Here is a 16,544-nt window from a genome sequence, read left to right as displayed (position 1 = left end):
TTTGTGCATCCATTTCGTAGTCTCAATTATAGTTACATTATATAATAACTCATATTATCAATCAAAAATTATATACCCTAGTATCACTATCAAACAATCATTTGACTAACTTCTTAAAGGCTGTTTTGACAGATTCTCAAAAGAAACTAGAGTTTGCTGCGATGTCCCTTGGTCTTTGCAGGAGGCTAGGATCTAGAACAGGGGTGGGCAAACTTTTTGGCTCGGGGGCCTCATTGACTTTTAAAATTTGACAGACGGGCCGGGTCAGCACAAGATACGATACATATAAAAAACTGCAAAATCTCCGCAAAATCAAGTCACTGCGCCTAATGCACCACCTGGTGTCGAAATGCCTGTCATTACAAGTCAAAATCAAATGAATGCAATCATTCAATCATTCACATCAAACCTTAATTCTGTACCAATCTTCGGCGGGCCGGATTAAAAAGACCAACGGGCCGGATGTGGCCCGCGGGCCGTAGTTTGCCCACCCCTGATCTAGAAGGTGGCTTGAGAAGCCAATGTGTGACCTTGGCGGTTGTGTCTCTCTACAGGGGGATACGTGAGAGCCTGCCTCCGCTCGTGGGCGTTGTCACGCAGTTTCATGCTTGGTGGCACATCTTCACGGGACTCGGTTCCTACCTTCACATCCTGTTCAGGTATGTTCTCTTTCCTTTCCCAGGGGTTTCAAGGGGAAGGGGAGGAACTTCCTGCTCAAAAGTACAGCTGATCGGTCTCAGCTGTTTAATGACCAGGAACAAAGACATGATGAGCACAGGAGCATCGTAGCATCTTTGAGAAGATGAGGGATTTACACAACAGGATGGATGGATGGATGGATGGATGTGGATGGATGGAGAGGGAAGGAAGATGGATGGATGGACATTGGAGAAGGATGGATGGATGGATGGACATTGGAGAGGGAAGGAAGATGGATGGATGGATAGATGGATGGACATTGGAGAAGGATGGATGGACATTGGGGAGGGAAGGAAGGAAAGTGGATGGATGGATGGATGGATAGACATTGGAGAAGGATGGGTGGATAGACATTAGAGAAGGATGGATGGATGAACATTGGAGAAAGATGGATGGACATTGGAGAAGGATGGATGGATGGACATTGGAGAAAGATGGATGGACATTGGGGAGGGAAGGAAGGAAGGTGGATGGATGGATAGACATTGGAGAAGGATGGATGGATGGATAGAAATTAGAGAAGGATGGATGGATGAACATTGGAGAGGGAAGGAAGGAAGGTGGATGGCTGGATGGATAGACATTGGAGAGGAAAGGAAGGAAGGAAGGAGGGGGGATGTGTGGATGGATGGACATTGGAGAGGGAAGGAAGGAAGAAGGGTGGATGGATGGACAGACATTAGGGAAGAGAGGAAGGAAGGATCACAGCCTCATATCTGGTCTCAGAGGGGGGAGTTGAGTTCCAGAGGAGACCAGGCAGTGATGTTGACTCAAATTGATTTATCCAAAATGTTTCTTTTAATCTTCTTTTCTCCCCTTTCTTCTTCTGATTCTAGTTTATATTCCCGGACGCTTTACCTGAAATACAGGCCAAAGGTCAAGGTAAGTTACTAAAGACTCCGTCCAAGCGGGCTTTTCCCCCTTCCTCCTAATAGTTAAAGGCTTCTTAGGTAAACCTGAAGTAGTGGATAAGTGATTTTTTTATTTTTTTATTTATTGTAGAGAAAAACAAAAGTTACGGCATACATAGAATCTGCAGAGTCAATATAACATTGAGAAGAAGATTTAAGGGCTTCCAGCATCCAGAAATCTATATTTATTTTCTTTGATTGCGTTGAAAGATTTTATCACGTTTCATGCTTGCGTTTGCTATGCCAACATTTGCAGAATAAACAGTGTCTGTTTCCCCCCTGAGAATTTGTTGAGTTGTAATTTTATCACAAAGCCCCTCAGCTTAAAAGACATCTGAGAAAGTAAGGAAGCCAACAGGGAAGATTCCCAGCTATGCAGTTTGATTTTACTAGTAGAGGTAGTCCTCAGCTTACGACCACAATGGTAAGCCCGGAATCTCCACTGCTAAGCGAAACAAGTGCATTTTGCCCCCTTTTGCGACCTTCCTTGCCCCTGTTGTTAAGCGAATCACTGCAGTTGTTACATTTGTCACACAGTTGTTAAGCAAATCCAGCTTAGATGCTTGTCCGACGGTCGCAAAAGGGGATCACGGGACACACTGTGACCATCATAAATATGAATCGGTTGCCAAGTGCCCGAATTTTGATGATGTGACCATGGGGGGATGCTGCAACGGTCGTAAGGGTGAAAAATGGTTGTAAGCCCCTTTTTCAGTGCCGTTGTAATTTCCAGTGGTCACTAAACGAACTGTTGTAAGTCAAGAACTACCTGTAACTCCAAATTGGATTCTAGTTTGGTTAAGGCAGCCTATCAAAAGGTCTTTAGGGCGGTGATGGCGAACCTATGGCATGCATACCACAGGTGGCTCGCAGAGCCATGTGTGCGGGCACGCGAGCCCCAGTCAAACTTACCTGCGCATGCATGCATCCCCCAGCTGGTTTTCGGCCCATTTGAGGCCATTTTCACCCTCAGAGGCTCGAGGGAAGCCTCTGCAGCCTCGGGAGGCCGAAAAACAGGCCTTCGGGAAATACCGGAAGTGATGAAATGGGCCCGTTTTTCGGCCTTCCGCGGCTTCAGAGGCTTCCCTCGAGCCCCCGGGAGGGCGAAAACAGGCTCCCACGAGCTCCAGAGGCCCTGGGCCGTATCGAACAAAAAGAAATTCGACGTAGAGGAAAGTAAAGTCTTACACTTAAAAGTCCACATATAGACTGGGTGAAACCAGGCTCAATAGCAGGAACTGGGAGAGGGATCTTGGAGTCTTAGTGGACAACCAGCTAAATAGGAGCCAGCCGTGTGCAGCAGCAGCAGCCCAAAAAGCCAATGCAATCTTAAGTTGCATTCACAGAGAGATACAATCAAGATCAAGGGAGGTCCTAATACCACCCTATAAAGCCTTAGTAAGACCACACCTAGAGTCCTGCATCCAGTTTTGGTCACCACACTATAAAAAAGATGTTGAGGCTCTAGAAAGAGTGCAGAGAAGAGAAACCAGGATGATTAAGGGATTGGAGGCTAAAACATATGAAGAACATTTGCAGGAACTGGGCCTGGCTAGTCTAGGGAAGAGAAGGACCAGGGGAGACATGATAATGGTCTTCCAATATTTGAGGGGCTGCCCCAGAGAGGAGGAAGGGGTCAAGCTATTCTCCAAGGCCCCCAAAGGCCAGACAAGGTATAATGGATGGAAACTGAACAAGGAGAGAGATTCAACCTGGAAATAAGGAGAAACTTTCTGACAGGGAGAACAATCAACCGATGGAACAGAAGTTGCCTTCGGAAGTTGTGGGAGCTTCATTCCTGGAGGCTTTCAAGAAGAGACTGGAATGCCATCTGTCAGAAATGGTGTAGGGTCTCCTGCTTGGGCAGGGAGGGTTGGACTAGATGACCTATAAGGTCCCTTCCAACTCTGATTATCGGTTATCTCTTATCCGGAGGCTGAAAACAAGCACTTCTGGTATTTCCGGAAGGCCCATTTTTCAGCCTCCAAAGGCTGCAGAGGCTTCCCTCGAGCCTCCAGAGGGCGAAAACGGCCTCAAAAGGGCCCTAAGTCAGTTCGGAGACACGCGCATGCGCAGTGCAGGTCAGGGGACAGGGGGCAGGGGTGTTGCGCAGGGTGCGGGCGGGGCACATTGCATTGTGGGTGCCGGCACACTCACACTTTTGGCACACCACCATAAAAAAAATTTCGCCATCCCTGGGTCTTGAGGCTCTTAAAGTAATGAATTGTATAACCGATGAAAATTTGAATGACAGGTAATCCTCGGCTTACGACCATTCATTATGTGACCGTTGGAACTTAACAATGGCCCTGAATAAAAAGGGACTGACTGAACGCCTGTTTTTCACACTTTACGACCGTTGCAGCCCCTCCGTAGCCACATGCTCAAAATTCAGGCGCTTAGCAACCGACTCCTAGTTACGACGGTTGCGATCCCCCTTTTGGGGGCAAGCAAAGTCGGTGGGGGAAAGACAGATTCACTTAACAACCGGGTGACTTCTTCGGCAGTCGACCTAACACGCATGGCAAGGAAAGTCGGTAAAATGGGGCAAAAACTCACCCGCTGTCTCCCTTAGCAGCAGAAATTCAGGTCTCAATTGTGGTCTTAAGTTGAGGACTACCTGTATTCCCCCTCCCCCACTGGTGAACCAACCTATATTGTATACTAGCTGCTTCACTACGTGCTTCACTACGAAACTATGTGGTCAGGCTTAGTTTTTGGGGAGGAAAATAAGAGGGGGAAAAAATTCTGCCTCTGCCTACCAGCATCCATCGGTATCCATCTGGCTAGCATCCTGTCAGTGTGTGAGAGAGTTGAGGGCTGTTTGGAAACTGAAGCAGTATTTGTTGTGTGCGCAAGGAGACAGCAAGGAGCCTGGGCGTGGCTTAGCTCAACTGTTCTGTACTAAAAGCTGCTTGGTGCTGTGAAAGTGAAACTCCTCTGCTTGTGTTTTGCATTAGGAGCAGATTTCTTCTCAGGTGGGGAGGGGGAGTAGAACTCCTTAGCATCAGAGCGTGTTAATAATAATAATAATAATAATAATAATAATAATAATAATAATAATAATAATAATACAGGAAATACTCTAAATGCTCTGATGGTCATTTGGAAAAATCCTTTCTTAGTGAGCCCCTAGAAGCCAAGAGGAACATACGGGCCAAATTTCAAGTTTGTAGGCTTTACGGTTCTGGAGATTTTGTGATGATGTGTGAGGGGCATTTCGCTTTTATATAGATAGATAGATTATAAATGTCAGGCTACATTTCACCGGAGATCCCGCATTTGACCTGCGTCGGTGCGTTTGGTGTGATGCAGACGTTCATTGTCTCTTCCAATGCCCAGAGATTTGGGGAGTGAATGACAGGCGTTCTCGCCACCTGAAGGTATCCAAACCTCTGCTGTGCCTATTTCTCTTGTCTCGTTTGATTGATCGATATTCCCGGCCTCTTTTGAAATCCAGTACTATCAAGGGAAGCTCTTACTTAAGTCTGTGCGACGCAGACCTTCTGTTGTTCGAGGGAAGCAAAGCGCTGCTTTTATTCTTTCAAAAGAGGCTGAGAATAAGAATAAGCCCGTCCAAGACAAATCCCCGCACGGCCGATGTTTTATTCATTAGCCTTTCCTTCCGGAGCACAAGGTCGCATCCAGATAAGTCCCTCGACTTAGAAAGTCTCCAAGTTACAACCATCCAGATAAGTCCCTCGACTTAGAAAGTCTCCAAGTTACAACGGCAACTGGAAAAAAAAAGTAGAATCAATCGGCCCAGAGCTGGAAGGGACTCTCAGAGGTCTTCTAGTCCAACCCCCTGCCTCAAGCAGGAGGCCCTAGACCAGGGATGGCGAACCTTTTTGTTGTGGGGTGCCGAAAACAAGCGTGCACGCTTGATAGTGCCTTGCCAGCACCCACAATGCAATGGGCCTCTCCCCCTGCACATGGGCCTGCAAGCCCCCACCTTACCTGCACTGCGCATGCGCGCGTCTCCCGGCTGATTATCGGCCCTTTTTGAGGCCTTTTTTCACCTTCCCCGGAGGCTGGAGGGAAGCTTCTGCAGCTTCGGGAGGCCGAGAAACGGGCCTTCCGGAAAATACTGGAAGGGCCAGTTTTCAGCCTCCGGAGGGTCTCCTGGAGCCCAAGGGAGGCCATTTTCCCCCTCCTGGGGGCTCGAGAAAGCCTCTGCAGCCTTCGGAGGCCGAAAAACGAGCCCGTTTCAGCACTTCCATTTTGGGCACTTCTGGTATTTCCGGAAGTGCCAAAACGGGCTTGTTTTTCGGCCCCCTAAGGCTGCAGAGGCTTCTCTCTCGAGCCCCCAGGAAGGCAAAAAAAGGCCTCAAACAGGCAAAAAAGAAATCAGCTGGGAGGCGCACGCATGCGCAGTGCAGGTAAGTTTGGCTGGGGCTCGCGTGCCCGCACACAAATGGCTCTGCGTGCCACAGGTCCCCCATCACGGCCCTACACCGTTTCAAGGCAAGTGGCTGGCCAGTCTCTCCTGGGAGTTGAAGTCCACCGCTGACCTAGAGCATTGATGCAAACAGAAATACAAGACACAACCTTTCTGCTTTTTTCCAAAGCTTAATTTCCCCTGAAATTGATTTTTTTGTTTTATTACTTCATTGTTTTGATTTGTTTTATTGCTTTGCTTTGCTTTTTACTTTACTTTATTTTACTTTACTTTACTTTACTTTTTACTTTACTTTTTACTTTACTTTTTTACTTTACTTTACTTTACTTTACTTTACTTTTTACTTTTTTACTTTTACTTTTACATTGCTTTACTTTACTTTTACTTTACTTTACTTTTTACTTTTACATTGCTTTACTTTACTTTACTTTACTTTACTTTTTACTTTTTACTTTATTTTACTTTACTTTACTTTACTTTACTTTTTACTTTTTACTTTACTTTACTTTTTACTTTACTTTACTTTACTTTACTTTTTTACTTTTACTTTACTTTTTACTTTACTTTTTACTTTACTTTACTTTTTACTTTTTACTTTACTTTACTTTACTTTACTTTACTTTACTTTACTTTACTTTTTACTTTACACTTTACTTTACACTTTACTTTACTTTACTTTACTTTACTTTTTACTTTACTTTTTACTTTACACTTCTTTTACTTTACTTTTTACTTTACTTTACTTTACTTTTTTTTTACTTTTTACTTTTTACATTTTTACTTTACTTTACTTTTACTTTACTTTACTTTACTTTTTTACTTTACTTTACACTTTACACTTTACTTTACTTTACTTTACTTTACTTTACACTTTACTTTACTTTACTTTACTTTAACCTTACCTTACCTTACCTTACCTCACCTCACCTCACCTTACCTTACCTTGATTGATTGATTGAATGAATGAATGAACGAACAAACAAGCTGGAAGGGACCTTGGACATCTTCTAGTCCAGCCCCTTGCTCAAACAGAGAACCTACCTACCCCATTTCAGACAAGTGATTGTCCAGTCTTTTCTTAAAAACCTCCAGTGATGGAGCACCCATAAATTCTTGAGACAAGCCGTTCAACTGATGTTGTGGTTCGCCGGCAGTAGATGCGGATGGCTGAGGTCTCGGAGAGCGAGGACTCAGATGAGGGGCCTGCGTGGGATGCAGGGATGGGGCCAGGACCCTCAGGGAGTGGAGTGCGGCCTTTGGAGATGGTGGAGGCTGGCAGCAGTGAGGAAGAGGTCCTCATGGAGCCTGTGCTCAGTGTGTGTGCGTGCAGGGCTGCTCGAAGGAAAGAGCAGCTGCAGCAGCACGGGGCGACTCAGGAGTAAGGCTGCGAGGCAATGGCCCCTCCCTTAAGGGATAAAAGCCAGCCTGAGAGACCGGGATTCTTTGCAGGAAGCAAAGAAGTTTTCGCACTCAAGCCTCGAGGACGTTCGGGCTCTCTTCGTTTGTGTTTGGAGACTCTTTGTGTTTGAACTATTTCTTGGCAACTTTATCTAGTGTTCTTGGCATCCTTGCCCAACCTTGGCAAGGCTCCTTCTTATCAGAGGCAATTAGTTTGAAACAACCTTTGAACCGGGAAGGAACGGAATTCGTAAAGAATCATGAAAAGGTTTTGCTGTTACCTCCATTTCGTGTTCGTTTCCTTCGAACCAGGTTTGGGTCAGAACAACTGATTGATTGTTCAAAAAGTCAAGAAATTCCTCCTTAGTTCCCGGTTGCTTCTCCCCTTGATTAGTTTCCATCCGTTGCTTCTTTTCCTGCCTTCAGGTGCTTTGGAGAATAGCTTGACCCCTTCCTCCTCTCTGTGGCAGCCCCTCAAATATTGGAAGGCTGCTCTCCTGTCTCCCCTGGTCCTTCTTTTCATCAAACGAACATACCCAATTCTTTGTATGTTTCAATCTCCAGTCCCCTAATCCTCTTTGCTGTTCTTCTCTGCACACTTTCCAGAATTACATCCTTTTTATATCTTGACAACCTAAACTGGATGCAATATTCCAAGTGTGGCCTTACCAAGGCCTTATCTCTTCATGGTTGTCCCAAAAGTGGGTTTTTTTTTTTTTTTTCAAAAGACAACTGGATTTTCTTGGGTTTTTTTCCTTGAAGACATTTCACTTCTCATCCAAGAAGCTTCTTCGGTTCTTCAGTCAGAAGTGAAGAAGCTCCTTGGATGACAAGCGAAACGTCTTCAAGGAAAAAAACCAAGAAGGCCCAGCTGCCTTTTGAAAAAATAAAAAAAAACCACCTTTGGGACAATCAACATCTGGTTAAATCTCATTTTGTTTTGGGAATGTTTATGTCATGCCCCTGGTGGAGACTGACTCCGAGGGAGAGGAGGAACAGCCCACAGGGAGTGGAGGTGTGGCTCCGGAGGTTGTGGAGGAGGCTGGGGAAGGGCAGAGGCCGGCTGGGCAGTCAGAGGAGGACCCAGACCCATCCCCTCTCCATTCTAGGTCACGCAGGGAGGAGAGGATAAGGGAGAGACAATGGTCTACTGGGGAGGAAAGGGCCTTGATCCCCTTCATGGGCTGCAGCTGTGACAACTGAATAAGAGGACAGACATGCGTAAGGGCGAGCGCTGGAAACAAAGCATGGAAATATCTCATGTTTATGGTTCCTCTACGAGTTTGGTGTCCTTCCCAGTGTGTGTTCTGTTATCTGCAGACGTCCTCCAGCCCTTATCTTGCCTGGTTTGTGTTGCTTTTTCCCTTCTTCTTGTAGCTGTTTGTGTGGGAGTTTTTTTGTCTTCCGTAGAGGATATTTGGAGCTTGGAAGCAAAGTGAAGGAATAAAAGGGGCTTCACCTGTTTTTTGTGACTGTGTTTATTTTGTATCCCACCCTGGGTCATCACAGTTTACTGGATACCACCTAACTGAATTAACGATACAGGCAAATCCTTGACTTCGCAACATTTTGCTTAGTGACCGCTCAAAGTTACAACGGCCCTGAAAAATGTGACTTACGTCACCGTTTTTTTCACACTTAATGGCCGTTGCAGCATCCCCGTGGTCATTTGATCCAAATGCAGACGCCTGGCACCCGACCCATTTTATGACGGCTGCAGCGTCCTGGCGTCACGGGATCATCTTTTGCATCCTTCTGACCAGCAAAGTCAGCGGGGAAGCTGGATTCGTTGAACAGCTGCAGCGATTCACTTAACAACGGTGGCAAGAAAGGTCGTTAAAAATGGGAGGTAAAATGGGAGAATGCAGTATTGCGGGCTTACTCTGCCCTCTGCCAGCAGTTCGATCCTGACCAGTTCAACGTGGACTCAGCCTTCCGTCCTTCTGAGGTCGGTACAACGAGGACCCAGATTGTTGGGGGCAAGAGGCTGACTTTGTAAACTGCTTAGAGAGGGGCTGGAAAGCACTATAAAGTGGTATATAAATCTAAGTGATATTGGGAAGAAGGAAGGAAGGAAGGAAGGAAGGAAGGAAAGGAGGGAGGGAGGAGGGAGGGAAGGAAGGAGGGAGGGAGGAAGGAAGGAAGGAAGGAAGGAAGGAAGGAAGGAAGGAAGGAAGGAAGGAGGGAGGAAGGAAGGAAGGAAGGAAGGAAGGGGCAAGAGGCTGACTTTGTAAACTGCTTAGAGAGGGCTGGAAAGCACTATAAAGTGGTATATAAATCTAAGTGATATTGGGAAGGAAGGAAGGAAGGAAGGAAAGGAGGGAGGGAGGAGGGAAGGAAGGAAGGAGGGAGGAAGGAAGGAAGGAAGGAAGGAAGGAAAGGAGGGAGGAAGGAAGGAAGGAAAGGAAGGAAGAAAAGGAAGGAGGGAGGGAGGAAGGAAGGAAGGGGCAAGAGGCTGACTTTGTAAACTGCTTAGAGGGGCTGGAAAGCACTATAAAGTGGTATATAAATCTAAGTGATATTGGGAAGGAAGGAAGGAAGGAAGGAAGGAAGGAAGGAAGGAAGGAAGGAAAGGAGGAGGGGAGGGAGGAGGAAGGAGGGAGGGAGGAAGGAAGGAAGGAAGGAAGGAAGGAAAGGAGGGAGGAAGGAAGGAAGGAAAGGAAGGAAGGAAGGAAGGGGCAAGAGGCTGACTTTGTAAACTGCTTAGAGAGGGGCTGGAAAGCACTATGAAGTGGTATATAAGTCCAAGGGCTATGGCTATTGTGGTCGTAAGCCAACCTGTATTACTTTCTCCCCTTGGGATAAAAACCTAACATGCATAAAACATATAGAGATTAAGTACAAGTAGTCCTCTACTTACGACCTTTCTCGCTGCAGTTGTTAAGTTTGCAACGCGATTGTTAAGTGAACCTGGCTTCCCCCATTGCCATTTGCTTGTCAGAAGGTCGCCAAAGCGGATTATGTGACTCCGCTGCAACCGTCATAAATACGAGTCACTTGCCAAGTGTCTGAATTTTGATCATGTGACCCAGGGGGATGATAACAACGATCTTAACTGTGAAAACCGGTCATAAGTCCCTTTTTTCAGTATCGTAGTAACTTTGAATGGTCACTAAATGAACTATGGTTAAATCAAGGACTACCTGTAATTACTGCAGATCAATAATAACCAGGTGAGCTTCTTCAGGGAGGTAAGTTTCCTTCCTTCCTTCCTCCCTCCCTCCCTCCCTTCCTTCCCAATATCACTTAGATTTATATACCACTTTATAGTGCTTTTATAGTCCTCTCTAAGCAGTTTACAGAGTCAGCCAATTGCCCCCAACAATCTGGGTCCTCGTTTTACCCACCTCACCTCGGAAGGACGGAAGGCTGAGTCAACCTGGAGCCAGTCAGGATCGAACTGCTGGCAATGAGCAGTGAGTTAGCGTACAATAATGCATTCTAACCACTGCGCCACTACAGATCCTTCTTTCCTCCCTCCCCCCAGTAGCCCTTAGACTTACATACCGCTTTACAATGCTTTCCAGCCCCTCTCTAAGTGGTTTACAGAGTCAGCCTCTTGCCCCCTTCCTTCCTTCCTTCCTCCCTCCTTTCCTTCCTTCCTTTCCTTCCTTCCTTCCTCCCTCCCTCCCTCCTTTCCTTCCTTCCTTTCCTTCCTTCCCTCCTTTCCTTCCTTCCTTTCCTTCCTTCCTTCCTTCCTTCCTTCCTTCCTTCCTTCCTTCCTTCCTTCCTTCCTTCCTTCCTTCCTCCCTCCCTCCCTCCCTCCCTCCCTCCTTTCCTTCCTCCCTCCCTCCTTTCCTTCCTTCCTCCCTCCCTCCCTCCCTCCCTCCCTTCCTTCCTTCCTTCCTTCCTTCCTTCCTTCCTTCCTTCCTTCCTCCTTCCTTCCTTTCCTTCCTTTCCTTTCCTTTCCTTCCTTCCTTCCTTCCTTCCTTTTCCTTCCTTCCTTCCTTCCTTCCTTCCTTCCCTCCCTCCCACCCTCCCTCCCTCAGTGGTTTACAGAGTCAGCCTCTGGCCCCCAACAATCTGGGTCCTCATTTTACTCACCTCGGAAGGAGGGAAGGCTGAGTCAACCTGGAGCCAGTCAGGATCAAACTGCTGGCTATGGGCAGTGAGTTATCCTGTCATACTGCTTTCTAACAACTGTGACTCCACATCTCCCTCCCTCCCTCCCTCCCCCTCCCTTTCCTTCCCAATAGACTTACATACCGCTTCATAGTGCTTTCCAGCCCCTCTCTAAGCAGTTTAGAGTCATCCTTTTGCCCCCAACAATCTGGGTCCTCATTTTACCCACCTCGGAAGGAGGGAAGGCTGAGTCAACCTTGACCCCCTCAGGATGGAACTGCTGGCAGTGGGCAGAATTAGACTGCAATACTGCATTCTAACCACTGCCCCACTATGGCTTGTTCTTTCCTTCCTTCCCTTCCCTCTCCCTCCCTCTCTCCCTCTGTCTTTCTTTCCTTCCTTCCTTTCTTTCTTTTTCTTTCTTTCTTTCCTTTCTTTCTTTTTCCTTCTGTCAGATGGTGCTCCATTCAAAATACAAGGAAGAAATACTTAAGACTCCATAGATTAGAGAAAAGATGTCTTTGACTGAAAATGAAGTGGTAGCAACCGTAGAATTCTGAATCTGAGAAAATTAGGCGCGCCAATCACACATACAAAGTGCTGGAAATGTTCCCACCCCCCATAGTTCAAATGATTCTTCCAATTAAACGTTGTGAATATGATCATGTGGGCATCTTCAGGGGGTGATGAGGCCTCTGTCCGTTGACCTTGGCATGTTTTGATAAAGGTTTGCTCCCCCACTCCTCATTTACACAACACAAGAATGTAACACCTCCAGCTCGCTTCCCAGACTTTACACCCCCGTTACTTATGGCAGCCAAAAGATGCAAAGCAATAGTAGAAGATCTTGAAGGCTGACACCTTCCTTCCTTCCTTCCTTCCTTCCTCCCTCCCTCCCTCCTTCCCTCCCTCCCTCCTTTCCTTCCTTCCTTCCTTCCCCCTCCCTCCCTCCCTCCTTCCCTCCCTCCCTCCCTCCCTTTCCTTCCTTCCTTCCTTCCTTCCTTCCTTCCTTCCTTCCTTCCTTCCCTCCCTCCTTCCTTCCCTCCTTCCTTCCCTCCCTCCCTCCCTCCCTCCCTCCTTCCTTCCTTCCTTCCTTCCTTCCTTCCTTCCTTCCTTCCTTCCTTCCTCCCTCCCTCCTCCTTCCCTCCTTCCTTCCCTCCCTCCCTCCCTCCCTCCCTCCCTCCCTCCCTCCTTCCTTCCTTCCTTCCTTCCTTCCTTCCTTCCTTCCTTCCTTCCTTCCTTCCCTCCTTCCTTCCTTCCTCCTCCTCCTTCCTTCCCTCCTTCCTTCCTCCCTCCCTCCTTCCCTCCCTCCCTCCCTCCTTCCTTCCTTCCTTCCTTCCTTCCTTCCTTCCTTCCTTCCTTCCTTCCTTCCTTCCCTCCCTCCCTTCCTTCCCCTCCTTCCCTCCCTCCCTCCCTCCCTCCCTCCTTCCTTCCTTCCTTCCTTCCTTCCTTCCTTCCTTCCTTCCTTCCTTCCTTCCTTCCTTCCTTCCTTCCTTCCTTCCTTCCCCTAACCATTTTTGTCTCTTTCTTTCCAATAGTTCATCTTTGGGATTTGGCCTGTTCTCCTAGTAGAATCAACGAAGAAGCCCTAAGAAGCAACAGGTCGAAGAAGGAAAACAGCCTCCAGACCTTTGACTGGGAAGCCCTTGGGAAGCTTTTGGCACTACCAAAAAAAAAAAAAAGATACATTTTCTTCTTCTTTTTCTTTCTCCACGCCCGGAACGACAACGCATCTCAACGGATCAAGCACCCTCACCTCTACCAACCTTCGTTGGGAAGTTTTCCTTGTGATTTGCATTGTTAAAAGCTGTGCTACAGTATTTGGGTTACTGAAGGCCTGGTTTGGGGAGGCAGTGCCAAGGCACAAGCAATGGCTGTGCATTTTTTTGCCCCCCCCGAGTCATTCCTGAAGTTTTCATTTGACTGATGAGATGGCCTCCGTTCCATGGCCGATCCGAAAGAGGACCCATGCTCCATCTGATGCTCTTAAGGCAGAGGTCTCCCAATCCGTGGCAACTTTAAGACTTGGGGACTTCAACTCCCAGAATTCCTCATCCCTGAGGAATTCTGGGAGTCCTAAAGTGGCCAACATGGAGACCCTTGCTCTAAGGGGACTCAGTATTTGTTTCCTTGTCATCTTGTAATAAGTAGGGGGAACTTTGCGGTCCTTGGTGCTCTCTGAGCTCACAGACGTTTCATGACCCAGCTAGGTAACCTCATCAGTCCTAGCGGAAAGATGGAGGAGGAGGAGTGGTGTAGGGTCCTTGGTGCTCTCTAAGCTCGGCTTTTTCCCCCCCTTGCAGACGTTTCATGACCCAACTAGGTAACCTCATCAGTGCAGGGGGGAGGAAAGGGAAACTATATCCCATCAGTGTTTCAACTTTTTTTCGTGAATCCTTCCCGGTCACGATGCCTTTCCAAATCCGTTGAACTTACGGCAAGCTGTTAGCCCACACTTCCAAGGAGCATCGGGATGGAGGAAATTGCTTTTAATGAAGCCCGTGGATTAATGCAGCCTCTTCAGAGTCGTTGTTCTGGACCTCCAGATCCCCAGTGTCAGGATTCCGGTGGTTACCCCCATTTAAATCACGAGTCTCGAGCCAAACTTCCAAAACGAAACAGGATTTATTGGGAGTTAACATGCCTGGCACTGCCTGGGCGTAGCCGACTCTGAGGCACATCATTCACTGTCACCCTTGACCCAGGTTTTCCCTCCATCCCTCTGGGTGTATCGTAATTCATATTCTCCAACAGGACACCTCCATAGCCCAGAGTCCTCAATCATGCTCTCCAGTTAGATTTTTGCAAGGCAGAAACTTTGGTCACCTAGTTACTATCTTTGAAAAACGCTTTCGGCTTCCAAGCTGCCGCACTGCTCTTCCAAACCCCTTTCCCCCCTCCCTTGCCTAAAATGGGGCAAAACTCACTTGACAAATGTCTCACTTAAGAACAGAAAATCTGGGCTCGATTGCAGTCGTAAGTCGAGCCCATTAAAAGCCACGACTGAACTGCTTGGGGCTTTTAAATTCTCGTTAAGAAATCTGCCTGCAAAGGCCTTACTTAGTACGTTCACCTCCTGCCAGGCTCCAAATCTTCCTCCCACACTTGATTTGCAAGCTGACAAAAATAAGAATCAGGATTCCGGCAGTTACCCCCAATTAAATTCTGAGTCTCGAGCCAAACTTCCAAAACTTCAAAATGATTTATTAGGAGTAGACCTGTCCAGCACTGCCTGGGTGTAGCCGACTCTGAGATACATCATTCATTGTCACCCTTGACCCTGGTTTTCCCTCCACCCCTTTGAGTGTATCATAATTCATATCCTCCAATGGGACACCTCCATAGCCCAGAGTCCTCAATCATGTTCTCCAGTTAGAATTTTGCACGGCAGAAACTTCAGTCACCTAGTTACAATCTCTGAAAAACCATGTATGGAATGCACTTTCCATTTCCAAGCTGCCACACTGCTCTTTCCAGCCCCCTTCCCCCCTCCCTCCCTTTCTGTTGGCAACTCTAAAATTTACCATTAAAAAAAAATGTTTTTATGAGTTGACACCCAGATTCTCAGCCAGCCTCCCCGAAAGCCCCTCCGGCAGGCCGGAAACTGGAAGAGCAGCCCGTTCGGTGCATATGCGTGCGCCGGGAAGGTGATCTTCCAGGTTCTGGCACACGCATGCGCCCCGGCCGCCTGGTCTTTTCGTTTCCGGTGCGCATGCGTGCACGGAGACCAGCTGGCCAGTGCACATGTGCGCCCCCGGAAACTGGAAGATCATCTTCCCAGCATGCACATGTGCACCGTGCAGCTGCTCTTCCAATTTCCAGCATGCACACGCATGCGTGTGCTCCCATTTCGGCACTCGGTGCCGAAAAGTTTCACCAACACTGCCCTATATCATTCCAGGCAAACAGTTGTCCAGTCTCTTCTTAAAAGCCTCCAAGTCTTAGAGCAGCCACACCTTTCGAACGCCCAGCCTTTTCCCCAAGAATCATGCTCCAATTTCCTCCCACATAGATTTTCTTGATAGAGAAAAATGCATAGATTCATAGATTCTCCAGGAAGGAGGCGCCTTGTTTAAGGGTATAAAGCAGGTCTGTCCAGCCTTGGCCATTTTAAAAACTTGTGGACTTCAGCCACACACTTGCCGAGGAATTCTGGAAGTTGAATTCCACAAGCCTTTTAAAAGTTGCCAAGGTTGGACACCCCTGGTATATAAAGGACTCTTTGCAGATCTTTTCATATATCTTCTACCACTAATAGCTGCTAAATTCCAGCTTTTCTTCCTGGCACTTTTCCATTTTCCTAGCCATACTCAGTGGGATGTTTGGATCAGGCAGGCCGCTACTCATGCACACTATTTATTTATTTTTTTTTTTTTTTTGCTAGACTATTTTTTCCCTCTAAGAATAATTAAGCCACAATTAGACGACTTTCACCAGCAGCCTAATTGTTTGCTTTCCTGGCCAAAGAGCCATCAATCTTCTAGAGCTGCTCTATAATTATTATTATTGTTATTATTATTTTTAAAGCTGTGGTTGTACAAATATTCAGCAGTCGGCTTCTTTGCAAGTCTTTCATTTGGAATTGTGCAGTGTTACAAAATAGCACGAGAACAGTTTCCTCCTCAAATCCTGGCCCTTCACGAAAGAAAGAATATAAATGGAATGAATGTATGCTGAAACAGCACAAAGTGTGTGTGTGTGTGTGTGTGTACACATACACACACACACACACACACACATATATATATATATATATATATATATACACACACATACATATATATATACATATATATACATATACATATACATATATATACACACACACACACACACACACACACACACACACATATATATATATATATATATATATATATATATATAGAAGTATAGCATAATAAATAATACAAAATACTACATAATATAAATACATAATATATAATATAAAATACAAAATACAAATGTTCTAAAATACAAATACACACACACACACACACACACACACACACACACACATATAATGTTAATCACATGCCTTAACAATGCACCACTGTTGTTATTTTTTAAAGTGA

The 16,544-nt window shown here is 46.5% G+C and overlaps 1 protein-coding gene across 2 annotated transcripts in view; it reads left to right on the top strand.

Moving 5' to 3' along the window:
* ACER3 (alkaline ceramidase 3) overlaps nucleotides 1-16,011 on the top strand; it is a 57,368-nt gene extending 41,357 nt beyond the window's left edge. Inside the window, exons 9-11 of one of the 2 annotated variants that reach the window (XM_087965984.1) lie at nucleotides 555-659; nucleotides 1,536-1,581; nucleotides 13,008-16,011. In XM_087965984.1, coding sequence (XP_087822110.1) covers nucleotides 555-659; nucleotides 1,536-1,581; nucleotides 13,008-13,061 — 205 coding nt within the window. In that variant the 3' untranslated portion in view covers nucleotides 13,062-16,011. Of the gene's footprint in view, nucleotides 1-554; nucleotides 660-1,535; nucleotides 1,582-1,701; nucleotides 1,897-13,007 lie in introns of those variants that run through there. The other variant, XM_087965985.1, reaches the window with a different exon arrangement.
* The last annotated feature ends 533 nt before the right edge of the window (nucleotides 16,012-16,544 follow it).

This window comes from Notechis scutatus, chromosome 5, assembly GCF_049901735.1.
Source record: "Notechis scutatus isolate UNSWTSFEM ecotype Mainland chromosome 5, rNotScu1.2, whole genome shotgun sequence".
Lineage (NCBI taxonomy): Eukaryota > Metazoa > Chordata > Lepidosauria > Squamata > Elapidae > Notechis > Notechis scutatus.
This window is presented reverse-complemented; position numbering and strand designations above follow the sequence as displayed.